The 13,225-nt window shown below is 36.2% G+C and overlaps 4 protein-coding genes and 1 long non-coding RNA gene across 7 annotated transcripts; 1 reads left to right on the top strand and 4 right to left on the bottom strand.

Moving 5' to 3' along the window:
- Positions 1-154: 154 nt before the first annotated feature.
- LOC104741149 (rhomboid-like protein 19) lies at positions 155-2,960 on the bottom strand. The gene is made up of 8 exons (XM_010461972.3): positions 2,638-2,960; positions 2,385-2,509; positions 1,946-2,006; positions 1,694-1,860; positions 1,366-1,471; positions 1,048-1,250; positions 804-941; positions 155-480 (listed from the first exon to the last, which is right to left on the bottom strand). Exons 1-8 carry the CDS (start codon positions 2,647-2,649, stop codon positions 378-380), a joined length of 915 nt encoding a protein of 304 aa, XP_010460274.1. The 5' UTR covers positions 2,650-2,960; the 3' UTR covers positions 155-377.
- Positions 2,961-3,046: 86 nt separating this feature from the next.
- Positions 3,047-5,685, bottom strand: LOC104740998 (putative ADP-ribosylation factor GTPase-activating protein AGD11). Of its 2 annotated transcripts, none has more exons than XM_010461789.3 (10): positions 5,254-5,685; positions 4,996-5,174; positions 4,824-4,907; positions 4,644-4,728; positions 4,488-4,563; positions 4,233-4,396; positions 3,957-4,161; positions 3,756-3,872; positions 3,585-3,680; positions 3,047-3,489 (listed from the first exon to the last, which is right to left on the bottom strand). In XM_010461789.3, the coding sequence occupies exons 2-10, from the start codon at positions 5,036-5,038 to the stop codon at positions 3,208-3,210; spliced, it is 1,152 nt and encodes a 383-aa protein (XP_010460091.1). In that variant the 5' UTR covers positions 5,039-5,174; positions 5,254-5,685; the 3' UTR covers positions 3,047-3,207. The 2 variants fall into 2 exon arrangements, with proteins under 2 accessions (XP_010460091.1, XP_010460166.1); XM_010461864.3 differs by having other exon boundaries at positions 4,996-5,137; positions 5,254-5,641.
- A 366-nt stretch (positions 5,686-6,051) lies between these two features.
- On the bottom strand, positions 6,052-8,135 carry LOC104740855 (methyl-CpG-binding domain protein 4-like protein). Of its 2 annotated transcripts, none has more exons than XM_010461681.2 (2): positions 6,937-8,135; positions 6,052-6,575 (listed from the first exon to the last, which is right to left on the bottom strand). In XM_010461681.2, the coding sequence occupies exons 1-2, from the start codon at positions 7,981-7,983 to the stop codon at positions 6,525-6,527; spliced, it is 1,098 nt and encodes a 365-aa protein (XP_010459983.1). In that variant the 5' UTR covers positions 7,984-8,135; the 3' UTR covers positions 6,052-6,524. The 2 variants fall into 2 exon arrangements, with proteins under 2 accessions (XP_010459983.1, XP_010459910.1); XM_010461608.3 differs by having other exon boundaries at positions 6,052-6,565.
- Positions 8,136-8,695: 560 nt separating this feature from the next.
- On the top strand, positions 8,696-9,883 carry LOC104740704 (eukaryotic translation initiation factor 2 subunit beta-like). Its single transcript, XM_010461419.3, has 4 exons — positions 8,696-8,832; positions 8,947-9,092; positions 9,191-9,276; positions 9,728-9,883. Exons 1-4 carry the CDS (start codon positions 8,762-8,764, stop codon positions 9,818-9,820), a joined length of 396 nt encoding a protein of 131 aa, XP_010459721.3. The 5' UTR covers positions 8,696-8,761; the 3' UTR covers positions 9,821-9,883.
- Positions 9,884-11,334: 1,451 nt separating this feature from the next.
- Positions 11,335-12,859, bottom strand: LOC104740645 (uncharacterized). The gene is made up of 4 exons (XR_002036087.2): positions 12,460-12,859; positions 12,024-12,082; positions 11,855-11,911; positions 11,335-11,743 (listed from the first exon to the last, which is right to left on the bottom strand). It is a non-coding gene; the product is annotated as an uncharacterized LOC104740645 (long non-coding RNA).
- Positions 12,860-13,225: the final 366 nt, after the last annotated feature.

The raw sequence follows: 13,225 nt of genomic DNA, 5'->3' as shown, positions 1-13,225 counted from the left end.
TTAATATATTTATAGTTTAAGTTGATAGACAAGAAGTGATTTTAGAGTTTGTGCTTTGCTTTTCACTCAACAAACCAACTTTTTGTGTGCCTTAGTCTTAAGAGTGATCGATTGCGACTGTTTGAAAAAAAAAAAAAAAAAGTTTGGAGAGAAGTTTAACATGTATAAATTTCTATTATCTCGTCGTCCAAGGAAATCATTTCTAACTGGTTCGTCCAAGGAAATGTACTATTTTTCGAGCTGTCTTAACAATTTACGGAGAAGCTGATCTTTTTTTTTTGGTATAATGACCCAACCTCATAAAGAAAGAAAAAAAGATGTCCACCTGAAACAAGCAAGAACCCACACACCTTCAAAAAGCTTATTGCAATCTCCACTTATACGCTATCCAATGCATCACTCGGCAATTCATCTTTGCTCTTTGCAGGAACCATTCTTTCTGTTGCTAGTCTCTCCTCTAGAGCTCTTGCCCCTCTTTCTCTGCAATTACATCTTTTGTGTTATGACAGAGTTTTTTTTTGCCTTTTCTAGAACCGAATATACAAGTTTTCTCAGGATTTGGTTCGATACAAACTACTCATAAGTCTAACTCCTACATACAATATTGATAAAATCACTTTCTCTTAGAATAGAGTGAATACTATCATTCGTTATCTCGGATAAAGAGGAGAGAAACAGTGCTGAAGACATGAACTGCACTAACCCCCCATAGAGCTGGGGATTCAGTAAGATCGTTGCATCTTAGGTCTAAACTGCCATTTAACTAGAACAGGGAAGTGGGGAAAAGAGAGGAACCAGTTTACCTCCTCCTGGATGCTTCTGCAGAATCGGAACCTGGCAATGGTGCGCCGCTGGTAGCATAATCATGGTCTTCACTGGTGACATTTGATCGTCCACAAAGCATCCGGTGAAAGATTAAGGCTATAGGGTCAATTATGGGCCTGCATTTCATTTGGAAAAACAATATTACCAACAACATATGAGGCATGAATTGATTTTGTCGGCAAACTCGAAATTGTAGTAAAAAATGTAGAAATATTCTTTTACCTGAGTAATTCAGGAAAGAAAGAGGAGAATGCAAAGTCATCGCTTGGATCACCTCTGAGCTTTGTTTCTGGTCTCCTCTGTAGGTACCTAAGGTATAACCAGCCCATATATGTACCAAATATCAAAGTGGGAAGGTATGCTGCTGAATCTAGTGTGAAGAAGCTTGAGGCTATTGACAAAATTAGCATAATTGAGGGCAACCACTGCACACAAAAACCAGAGGTAAGAATAGGATGTGAGAACTTCTTCAACCAGCCGAAGTTGAAGTAAGAAAATGTCATGGTTTTATTCATTTCTTAGTAGAAAGTATGAGATTACCTTTGCTTTTATCTTTAACAGCAATACCTCCTGGTCAGGTATTATCTGCTTTATCCCGACAAGAAGGCCTGCCAAGACACCATGAAAACCTGCAAAGGGCATATATCTAGCAAGGAGAAAACAGAGAACAAATTATTATACAGAGGAAAAAAATGAAATCTAACTAAGAATAGAGGATTCATCATATACTGTGGTAAAAGATTGAACGTAACCGACCAGGGAAGCAAACGAGTTATAATTTACAGCGTGGAGGATTTCAGACTCTATTTTCATAATGTATAAACAGACAGACACTTAGTGAGTATATATAGGGTGGTGGAGTACTTACAGGTAGATTTCCATCCTCGTTATGTAGTACAAGGCAATGGCTGTAACGAAAACACAGAGATACGTAAGGAAGTTCACCACAAAGATGAACTTAAGGAACTCCTTGGATCCCCAGACGGGCTCCAGGAACTTTCCCATAAAGAGGAGAGAAACGGTGCTGAAGACAACCTGCAACATTGCAAAACAGTCACTCATGTAAGCAAGTACTATTAGATGAGAAAGCTGGATTTGGATAGGAACAAGTTGAACATACCCCATACACTGATAGTTCAAAATAGCCACTTGTAATCAGATTCCAGGCAAAAGGAATAGTCCTATAGTGAAGAAGAGTTGAAAAAAATGTAACAAGCCGGAACCAACCATGGTGATAATACTTGAATCCCAAACTAGAGAATGATAACTGTTAACTAGCGAGAATTCTAATCTCTGGAATTTACAATTTACAAGGAGTATCACATTGTTCTCACACTGGAATTTAAATAGCAACCAGGTAACAGTACCATGCGAGCATCAAACTCGCATCCTAAGTAATATACTTACTAACTGATTTTAACATAATGATGGAACCCTAATTTCTTCAAAATAGTGAATCAGCAATTAGAATCGTGCGGAGTAGAACAAAATGCAATCAGTAGCAAAATCGTAACCCTAGAATTGACATAAGATTGAGAAGGAGAGAAAGACGGAAGTACCTCGCCGGAATGAGAGCAAGGTAAGGGATGGTAGCAGGGATGAACTGAACAACGAGGTGTCCCACAACAAGCACCAGAGCAAGTCCTTTGCAAAGCTTAGTGAAATTGGTGAACACACTCGTTCCCTGAAACACAATGTAAGACGATGAAGAAGAAGAAGATTCGTAAGATCAGACGACGGTTTCCAAAAAAAACAAAGAAAACGCGAAAAGATCTCAGGGCCGATTTCGTAGATCTGCTATAATAACCGTACCGGAGAACTCATGTCGCCGGACTTGAGCGAGAGAGAGTGTAAAACAACAAATCTGACGATAGATCTCGCCGATGCCGCTCAAACCGGAGATTATTTTCTCCTTTAATACTCCCACAATTGGTAATCTATATACTTATATATGTAATTATTTAATTATATATCTACATTATTATATGTTTGTTACTTAGCTTTGTTTACACTTTACAGCAATAACAAAAAAATTATAAGGTAATTATTTTAATTTTTTAACATCAACCATACATAGGTTTTTAATGTGTTATGGTAGTATAAATTATACTACATCTCTATGTCTTTTATTATGTAATTGTAACATCAACCATACATAATTAATTAATGTGTTACCCTTGAAAATCTTAATTTGTTTTTCATACTAATGTAGAAACTAGGATTGGTTCTGAAGAATGATCAATCAAATTATGGTTTTTTTTTTACATAGGTTTTGAGAGATAGATCAAGAAGAAAAGTATTAGCATCTCTTCACTATTAATTCAAACAAAACAAACAAACAAAAAGAGTGAGGGAAGAAAGGAGGTAACGTATTTATATATATCATTGAGTGAGAGGAAGACATTCAAGCTGGATCTCAAGTACACCTCTCTCCACATTTTGAAGCCTAAGTGAAATGTCTTGTCTCACTTTTCCTTCTTCAAGTGAGATTATCCCATCACTCACCAACGTGTTCTCTTTGCTCGCCACCCAACTTCCCAGCTGCATCGGTTCCTTTATGCTCGATGACTCGTAAGCTTTTGCTGCACTCACCAATGGTTGTATGTCTATCTCTGCCTCTCCCATGAAATCATCTGTCGAGAATGTATCCTTGTCGTACACTAGCTGCAAATTTTTACATATCAAGCAAGATTTTGGTATAGCCTCTGTTCAGTCGAGTTTGTTAACGGCTAAAATGTTTATGATATTTCTGTTCTTACCACTTTGAGAGGAGGCATGGGCTCAGGTATCGAAAGCATTAGCGTCTCATTCCATACGGGATTCAAGTTGTTCTTTATCACCCGTGTTTTTACCGACTACAACAAACAAACATGAAGAGGTTAAGTTTAAATCATACAAGTTGTCTAGTAGAGATTTGGTAGAGAGCTCACTTGTTGACCAAGAGCAAGGATAACATAAGGATCGCTGGTCATTACGTCTCGAACCGCAAGATTGGTTCCTTTTACCACATTAACCTTAATCAATCCCACAAACTCAATCATACCTGCCTGTAAATTAAAACACCCACAAAATTAACGTTAGCAACAGTTATTAGCCAAACATGTAACGTATGTATGTTTAGTGGTTGTTACCATGGAATTGCTCTTCTTTGGTCCTTTGTGATCAGATTCTCTTCGTCCCCAGCTATTCCTAAATGCATGACCAATACGGTTTTTTGTAGAACGGTGGTTTGCAGAACATGAAGACGGTGGTGAAGTATTTCTTCTGCTAGGCTGCTGATAAGGGCACAAAGCACCATCCTTTGGATCCATAAACTGGTGCATCTCATATTTTTTTCTGCAGAAGTATAGATGTTACACACATGATGATCATACATAAATAACAAATCGTAAGTAAAAAAATGTTACCTGATGAAATCATTGCGTTCCTCATTAGTAGAATCTGGTTTGGGTTTCTTTGACTGATCGATGTTGCAAGCTTCGAATCTCTGGTTCACTGTGGTGTTTCCACCATACCCTACAAGCATGTCAACTTGATCATCTGTCCAATCGTCTAGTTTTACTGACAGAACCTGCGATGATGATCGGCGGAGTTATCGATTTAAAGGCTCTAAAGACAGAAGCAGAGAAAACAATCAAGATTGTTGATGGAAAAGAATGTACCTTAGATATATGAACTCCAAGACTCCTGTGTACACCAGAACACTTAATGCAGATAAATACACCGAGACTCAACGACCTAAACGAGATGAAATGAATCAATCCAATCCATCAAAAGAGATGTACAAAACCACACAACAAGTAATTAATCAAACTTACACCCATTTTGGTTCAGGAGAGCCACAGTCAGCACAATATTTATTCCCAGGTTGCTTCAGCAACTTCTCTAACCGATCTCGGGGATCTGACAAATGAAAAACCAAATATGAGATGAGATTGTCACCAACTAACACTAACATATCTTTAAAAAAAAGTTCATCTCCAACAAAAAATGATCACCAGAAGAAGATATTTGCAAATCCATTTGAGGAGTCCATCTGGGTGTCTCTGAACATAAAAGTTCATATAAGCAAGCATGCGACCCTATAAAACAAACAAAAGCCAAGATTTAAAACCTTTTACACGTTTGAAAAGTTAGGGGGGATAATGAAAGGATTGTGTTGAAATTTACCTGAAACTTCAACAGGTTCGACATTTTCTTGGCCGACAGACATTTCGAACCAGAGCCGAGACAAGAATGAAGAACACAGGAATGCTCAAAAAAGCCGTGACCATTCAAACAACATTATTCCCAAGAATCAAGACAACATCTCCTAAGGAGCCATTGGATTTTTTTAAAACAAGGAGAATCTGAATCCATCATAACAAAACAATATAACTTGATTTTGCACCACACAAAGCAAAAAAGATTCATTCCTTGAGAAATTACCTTAAACAAAGGGGCTAATATGAAATTTCAAAGCCATCAAAGCCTCGTTCCAATTTCAATTTCTTGGAAGCAGAACCTAAAAACTCTAAAAGGTCAGTTGATTTATTTTTTTTTTTTTTGGGGGAAGAGGGAGAAAAAAGTAATGTTGGGTGTAACGACCACGGAGGGTATAACCTAATAACGATGAAACATGAAGAAAAAAAACAGAATTACGGAAGGATTTTGGAAGAAAATTGTCTGAAAAGTTGCATCATCATCCTGCAGACAAAGGAGATTGAGAAGCCTATGATTAGTTGTGTTTTTTGTTTTTTTATTTGTCGGCCAGAGAGAGATTGAAACCAAAAAAAAAAAAAAAGAGGATTTTCGATTTTGTGATTTTCAATTTTGTGCAAATATTGTAGTTGACACGTCATTATAACAAATTATCACAACATTTTTCCTTTTTCCCTTACCAAACAACCTTATAAAAATCTCTTAAATTTAGAAACACATTAAAGTTGTGATTGCCTCTGCAAATAAAGCAATAAAATGCATCGGTTTGGTACATTTGTTTACCAATAAATATTAATATTGAACTTATTTTAATGAGTTCTAAGTTTTGGATTTGGCTCGTAACAGTAGTAGTAGTTGCCTCATCATTGTCATTCTTTGAATTAGTATATTGCATCATCACTTGGTGCCCAATCTATAACTAAAAAAGCAAAACTTCATGTTTGAATATAATAAGAACTAAGAAAGTCGCATAGCTTTTTCACCCTCAACTAACTCATGCCTCTCCATCTTAGGTGTTCGACAATATTAAACACAAAATAAAACCCATAGCTGATACCAAAAGGTCCAAAACCCATTACAATATATAAGATATAGAAACTACTGTAGTTAGTAGTATAAGATAATATTTCATTTACAGCTTTTAAACATTGGTGACAAAGACAACAAAAGATAAGAAAACTACCAACAAAGACTATTCGTTCAACATTATATACTTGTACCTTCCCACTCATAATTTATACCGAATCCTGAGGAATTCCCAGTAATAGTTTAGCATATGATCATTAGGCTTCACGCGATCCCAATTCCCGTTACAGAATATCGCATACGCATCCGCTGCATACTTTCCAACGCCATGCAATTGAGTGACGTGAGTCCAGTTCTCTTGAAGATACTCGAGAGATAACCGTTGAATCATTTTGGCTCTCTTCTTTTGTAGTCCAAGAGGTTTTATCAGACTCTCTATCTCTTTTTCTTCAACTTCTATTGCAGTCTTTGCATCAGGACACAATGCGAACAAGTCTGATATCACTCCCCGCGTCTGCAATCACCTTTCAAAACAAATTCATTGACCAATCACACAAAGCCTTTTCTTCTACCAAGTTCAACACGACCAAAGCAATTCAATTCATGGATAATTAGTTACTCGTAAAACAAAAAGACTGCAACTACTTCTTCTGCAACGGTTATATTGAAAGCTTTAAGCCCACAGAGGTTTAACTCCTTACTTCCTAACAAACTTTGGAATACTCTCAAGAATGATTTACATGAGCTGATTGTTGTCAATGATTGAGAAGGTATGCAACAAGAAATGACAACACCAAACACATCCACTTAAACTAATTTGGTCTCAAATGCCTAATTAGTGTATCTAAGTTCAGTTAAGATAAGGAGAGAGGAATGAGGACAAACCTGTGCACCAGATGTTTTGTTGAGAAGCATACATATGACCAGCACCCGCCATGGATCATGCCAATGATCTTCTTGAAGTAGATTACATGGAGATCGTGGAGGCACCCATGTCTTATCAGGCGTTTTCCGCAGGTATGCCTCATCGGTCTTTTGAGAAAGGGAGAGTAAAGGGCTCACAACCGGAGTTTTCCTCACCCTTCTTGATTTCTCCTTTTGTGAATCATCGATTTCAATTCCATCCGCAGGCACAACATCATGGAAATATCTTGAAACTTTCACAACCTTAAAATACCTACGCAAACCTCTTGGCTGTTCTGAATCAGCTGACGCCTGGAAATAACGCGAAACTCTTCGAACCTTAGCTTGAAGTTTGCTACTTTCTCTCCTACTTACACTTTGAGATGAAACAATGTCAGAACCACATTGTGAAATAGCTGATGCCTGGAAGTATGGAGAAACTCTTGGAACTTTAGCTTGAATTTTCCTGCATCCTTTCCTACAACTTCTTCTACTTTGAGAGCAAACACTACGAGAATCACACCCTACTTTGGACTGTTGTGAAACAGTAGATCCCTGGAAGTATGGAGAAACTCTTCTTACTTGAAGATGAGATTCAGAAACACTATCATCATCAGCAATTCGAGGAGAAACAAGATTACTAGTAGTTTCACTTCCAAAGTCATCCCTTTTCCTACTCCTCACACCCTTATAAGCGAACCCAAGAAACAAATCATCCAAATTTCTTCTACATGAAACAAAGCTATCGCTCTTATTATCCTTGTCGAGGAAACAAACATCATCACGATGACATTGAGAAAGCAAATTACTTGAACCATGTCTAGTTTCAGACTCATCAATGCAACCCAAATCTCGAATTATATCATCATCATCATCCTCCTTAAATAAACCAATCGAGTGATTCTCATCCCTTACCTCAATAGTAGCGGAGTCGGGTCTCCGACGAGTCATCATCACTGAACTATCATCGTCCCTTCCAAGTCTTCGACATCTCCTTCGCGTATACGTATATATTACTGGAGGAAACATCTCAATTTTATAAATATAATCTCTTTAAGGAACCAAAACAGAGCACCCAATCTCTCTTCTTCGCCGATACTTTTGTCTGTAAATTACCCTTTTTCGCCATTAGTGTGTGTAAAATTATAAGTATTTTTTGGTCAATTACATTAAATTGCGCCATTTTAATAATAATAAAAAAAATTGGGGTGAAAACAAAAATAAATTGAGCTTTTTTATTTTATTTTTTATAGATATTTGTTAATTTTTATAAAGAAATAGAAATAATTAGGGTTGAAAAACAAAAAAGCAAATCACAGCCTCGTTTTATCACTCCTGCGGTTTCGTTACCAAAGGTAATTTGAGTGAATTTTTATAAATGTTTCACCTAGACTTTAGAGTTTACTCTTGAATTACTCGGAGTCCATCTTTTTTTTTTTTGTTGATAAATATTTATAATTATCTGATTTGGTTTTTTAATGCTTTTCCTGGCTGCAGTAATCATGGCTGATGAAAGTAATGTGATCAAAGAAGAAGTGAAGGATGAGCAAGATGTAAGTTTGGCTTTTTACATTTTTTTTGTTGCGACTCTATAAGGGATCCTTGATTCATATAATAATTTGATAGATATTGCTTTTGGAGGATTCTTTCATTAGGTCAATGCATCATCCTTTCAAGATTATTCATGCTTGTTATTTTTTTTTTGTTTCCTGATTGGAAGTTATAAATACAGATACTTCGTAGGGTCTTTAATATTCTGCGTGAAAATAGTCCGGAGCATGTTGGATTTTCGCTTCTTACAGTTATAATGCCACCACAAGTTCTTCTTGAAGGGACAAAGAAGACAATCTTTGTCAATTTTATGGACTATTGCAAGACGTATGAACAATGTCTCATATAGTACTGTACTTTTGTACTTTTTGGAACCATTTGTTATACCAGAACGTAGTGGTTTTTTGATGTAATTGTATTTGGAATGCTTAACTTTTTCAGGATGCGTCGACAACCAGCTCATGTTAGGGCTTTCTTACTTGCTGAGTTGGGTACTACTAGTGATACACCTGATGCGCAGCAAAGGTTGGTTGTTAGGGGGAGATTTACATCCAAGAACTTTGAAGGGCTTTTACGGCGATATGTCTGTAAGTAACATATCCTTTAATATACCTCAAGGTTCAATTTTGGAGTAACATCCTTTTGTTGATTTCTTGAAGTGATTCCTAGTTGCGGTTATTTTCAGGTGGATACGTCATGTGCTTTGATTGCAAAAGCACAAACACAACTTTCTCCAGGGAGGTTCGTCTCTTCTTTGTGAGATGTGAACAGGTAAAAAACCTCTACCCAATTAGTTTCTCTTGCCTTGGACACATTTCTGTTTATGGTTTCTGCCTAACTGAATATATAAGAAAACCGCTTCTCATAGCTACGTCCCCTCTATGATTTCATGATGGAGAAATGGTCCTGAATAGGTGTTGCTCTTCAACACCTATTCAAGATTTTGCCTAGATTATATTTTCTGATTAATATATATTGCGCAGTTAGAGTGATACAAAACTAATTTGGAGGCCTACTTTATTGCATCATCTTAATGTGATGCTGATATCATTGCCTACGCTGTCTTACAAAAAGCTGCTTTGGTTGAGCAAGAGAATCAGTAATTAACGTCTGAATACTAATCAAGAATTATCCAGTGCCTATCTATATATTGCTATTCTAAAATCTCTGTGCCTATCTATATATATCTACAAATATGAACTGATGGGGCTTGTTTTGGCAGTGTGGATCAGGACGATGTGCGCCACAAATCCGCATGAACAGAAGGTATCTTGGTCGCAGGGAGACTGGATATATTGGTAGCTCAAGTGAGTAGAGAGAGTAGCCTCTCTTTGTGTAATTACTAAAGAACATGTTATGGAGTTGGTGAGGTCATGCTTGTCTTCTTCTTATTCTCTAGCTTGCTAATGGCATTGACTTGTCTTTGAGTATGCTGAAGAATGTTATTCTCTAACACAGGTTTAATAATGAAAGGAAAAGAAAAGGAAGACACAGATTAAAGTTGTGATTGCCTGTGCAAATAAGTCAAGAAAAAGGCATTAAGTTGTGTTTGGTTTACCCTTAAATATTGAACTTATTTGTCATGAGTTCATAGTTTTGGTCCTTTTGGATTTGGCTCATAGCGGTAGTTGCCTCATCATTAACATTCTTTGAAGTATTGTATAGTGACTTGGTGCCCAATCTAACTAAGAACAAACTTAATTTTGAATATAAAAAGAACTGAAAAAGTCGCATTGCTGAACTATCATCGTCCCTTTCAAGTCTCCGATCTCTTCTTCGTTGATACGTACATTATTGGAGGAACCATCTCAATTTACAAATGAAGTCACCGCAATCGCTTAAGGAACTGAAACAGAGCACCCATCTCTCTTCTTAGCCCATACTTTTGTCTGTATATTATACACTCCCTTTTTTTCGCGTCCTTTGTAAGTAAATTAGACGGGTTTTTTTTTTGGTTAATTATGTTTTTGTTTTATGAATTAAAATTGCGGTCTAAACATAAAAATTAGGGATTCTTTATTTAATAAAAAGCTTTTATAAAAGTGAAAACAACAAAAAAATAGGGTTAGGAAAACGCAATCAAGAAAACAAAAAGCTTCACAACCTCTTCGCTTGAGTTTCCCCGTTAAGACCAATCGGGTGCTGTTTCGTTACCAAAAAGGTTTGAGTTGATTTCCAAAAGTTTCCGTTCTATTGTTAAAGATTATAATTGTAGTTATAGACTCGGAATAAAAATTACTACTTATTATGTTTTAGGTAACGGAGTGACGGAGTCCATCTTCTCTCTTTTTTTTAGATGTTCATACCAATTTTGTTGATATTTATAATATTTGATTTGGTTTCTTAATGCTTTCCTTGGCAGTAATCATGGCTAATGAACGTAATGTGATCAAGGAAGAAGTGAAGGATGAGCATTGAGCAAGATGTAAGTTTGGTTTTCTACAATGTTTGTCTATATGAGATCCGTGATTCCTAAATTTAATAGATATTGCTTTGGAGGATTATTTATTTCCTTAAGTGGCAAATACTTCCTTCCAAAGTAATTTGATTTCTACTTGTTTTTCTCTGATTGTGAGTTTGTTGGTCCATAATGTACAGATTCTTCCTAAGGTCTTTAAGGGCATTGCCATCAAAGAATTTAAACAAAGTATCTTAAAACATATCTTATTCTTAATTTTGGAAAAAAAATAAAATTAAGAACTTCTTAAAAAACTTTAATATTTCATGGGTCCATTGAAGATTGTTAAATTTGAGTTTCTTAAAATATATATATATATATATATTGTAAATTATTATGGTATTTTGTTTAAATTCATAAGACTTGTATACTTTTGAAAAACTTACAAATATTGCATTCAATAAAAGTTTAAACAAACATTACATAAAAGCATATTAAAAATAGATTACTAAATGATTAATTTTAATATTGATTTGTGCCAATATTAAAATACATAACCAGAGACAAGTAGCTATCTCTCAGTCCATCTTTCATATTTGACTAAGCAATTTCATTTCTAATTCAATCAGAATCAAAAGTCCTCTCTTACTTGTAGGTTTTGGGATCTGACCGGAGAAACAGAGTGATGCAGTGTTGGCTAAGGCCAGCAAATCCCCAAAACACAAGTGATCAAGACCACTCATGTCCTCGATGATCAATTCTTTCCAAAGGACACCAAACCAAACGGAAACCGGACATCACAGCAACATTCAGACTTACCAGTACTCGGTGGTGGTACAACTTTGGTAGGTATTTTGGAGCCCAAAGCAAACAATGTCGTTCAAAGGTTAACAAAACCAATCACTTCACACCAATGTAAAGATATCACATTATAGATCATAGATAATTTACTTGATTGGCAGTTGTGTCAACCACAAGCTTCTTCAGTTCTTTGTCTAGACCGAGCCACTGTTTCAATCAACAGATACAAGAAAATCAATGATCATGGTTAGAAGTGAAAAGCACTACGTTCAACAATGTGAGCCAATGAAATTTAAAAGGTGATATTAGACTAACTGACCACCCATCCTGATCCTTGCACAGCAGCACCTTCAACTTGATAAGAGTGGTTCAAATGACCTGCACATTCGAATCAGACCCCAATGAGTTACATCCTTTAGCACATAACATAATCCAAAACTTACTATCCATATCTATCAAACCAATCCAACTGGTTCCGAGCTCAAGAGACCCAACAAATCCAAGTACCTCTAAGCCAGCTAGTGTAACCGATTAAACTTTGATTGACTCTGAGACAAATATTTATCCCAATTTCACACTCTATTCATCAATTACTTCAACTCCTAATTTCTTAGGCTCAATTCAATGGATCATGAGGCTGTAACTTGAAAAATAACCTATTTCATCTAACAATAATCCCATCCAAACACGATCCAACACAAACAAATCCATCAAACTCATCAAAACCGAGATCAGATAAAAAAAGTCGGACACACCTTTGCCATTGAATTTGATAGCGCTCTACAACTTAACAACAACAGAAGCATCACCCTTGTTCACAGATTTCTCGTTCAGAAACTTCAGAACCATTTCCTACTCAGACTTTCTCCTCCGCTTCAAAACAGTTTGTCCTCGGAAAGAAGACGAGAGAGATGAGAAGGAGATAGGGTAAAAAAAATTTTTTCTTTTGTCAAAAAATATAGCCAACAATATGTTGACACGTCGTCAGTTCTAAAGGATCCTAAAGTCACTTATGTAAGCGCCGATGCTAAGTATATTTGACAGTTTTGATTTTTTTTTTTTTTTTTTTTTTTTTTGACCTAAGAAACTCCTAAGATATCTTTAAGGATGTTCGATGGAGATGACCTAATATTCTGCGTGAAAATAGTCCGGAGCTTGTTGGAGTTTGGCTTCTTACAGTTATAAGGCCACCACAAATTATTCTTGAAGGGAAAGACAAAACAGTCTTTGTCAACTTTATGGACTATTGCAAGACGTATGAACACAAAGTCCAGTAGTGGTTTTTTAATGTTTGTATTTTGGAATACTTTACCACCGTTAAAACTTTTTCAGGATGCATCGACAACCAAATCATGTTAGCGCTTTCTTGTGTGCTGGCAAGTATGCAAGGGGTACAATAGATGGGCAGCAAAGGTTGGTTATCGATAGGGGATTTAGATCCGGCCGATTTAAAGAGGATTTACGACGATATATCCGTAAGTATAACATTTCCACTGAACTCAAGATTTTGATTGCCGTAAA

The sequence above is a fragment of the Camelina sativa genome, chromosome 1, assembly GCF_030686135.1.
Source record: "Camelina sativa cultivar CO46 ecotype springtype chromosome 1, ASM3068613v1".
Taxonomy (NCBI): Eukaryota; Viridiplantae; Streptophyta; class Magnoliopsida; order Brassicales; family Brassicaceae; genus Camelina; species Camelina sativa.
The sequence above is the reverse complement of the archived record's forward strand: the minus strand, read 5'-3'. Positions and strand labels throughout refer to the sequence as shown.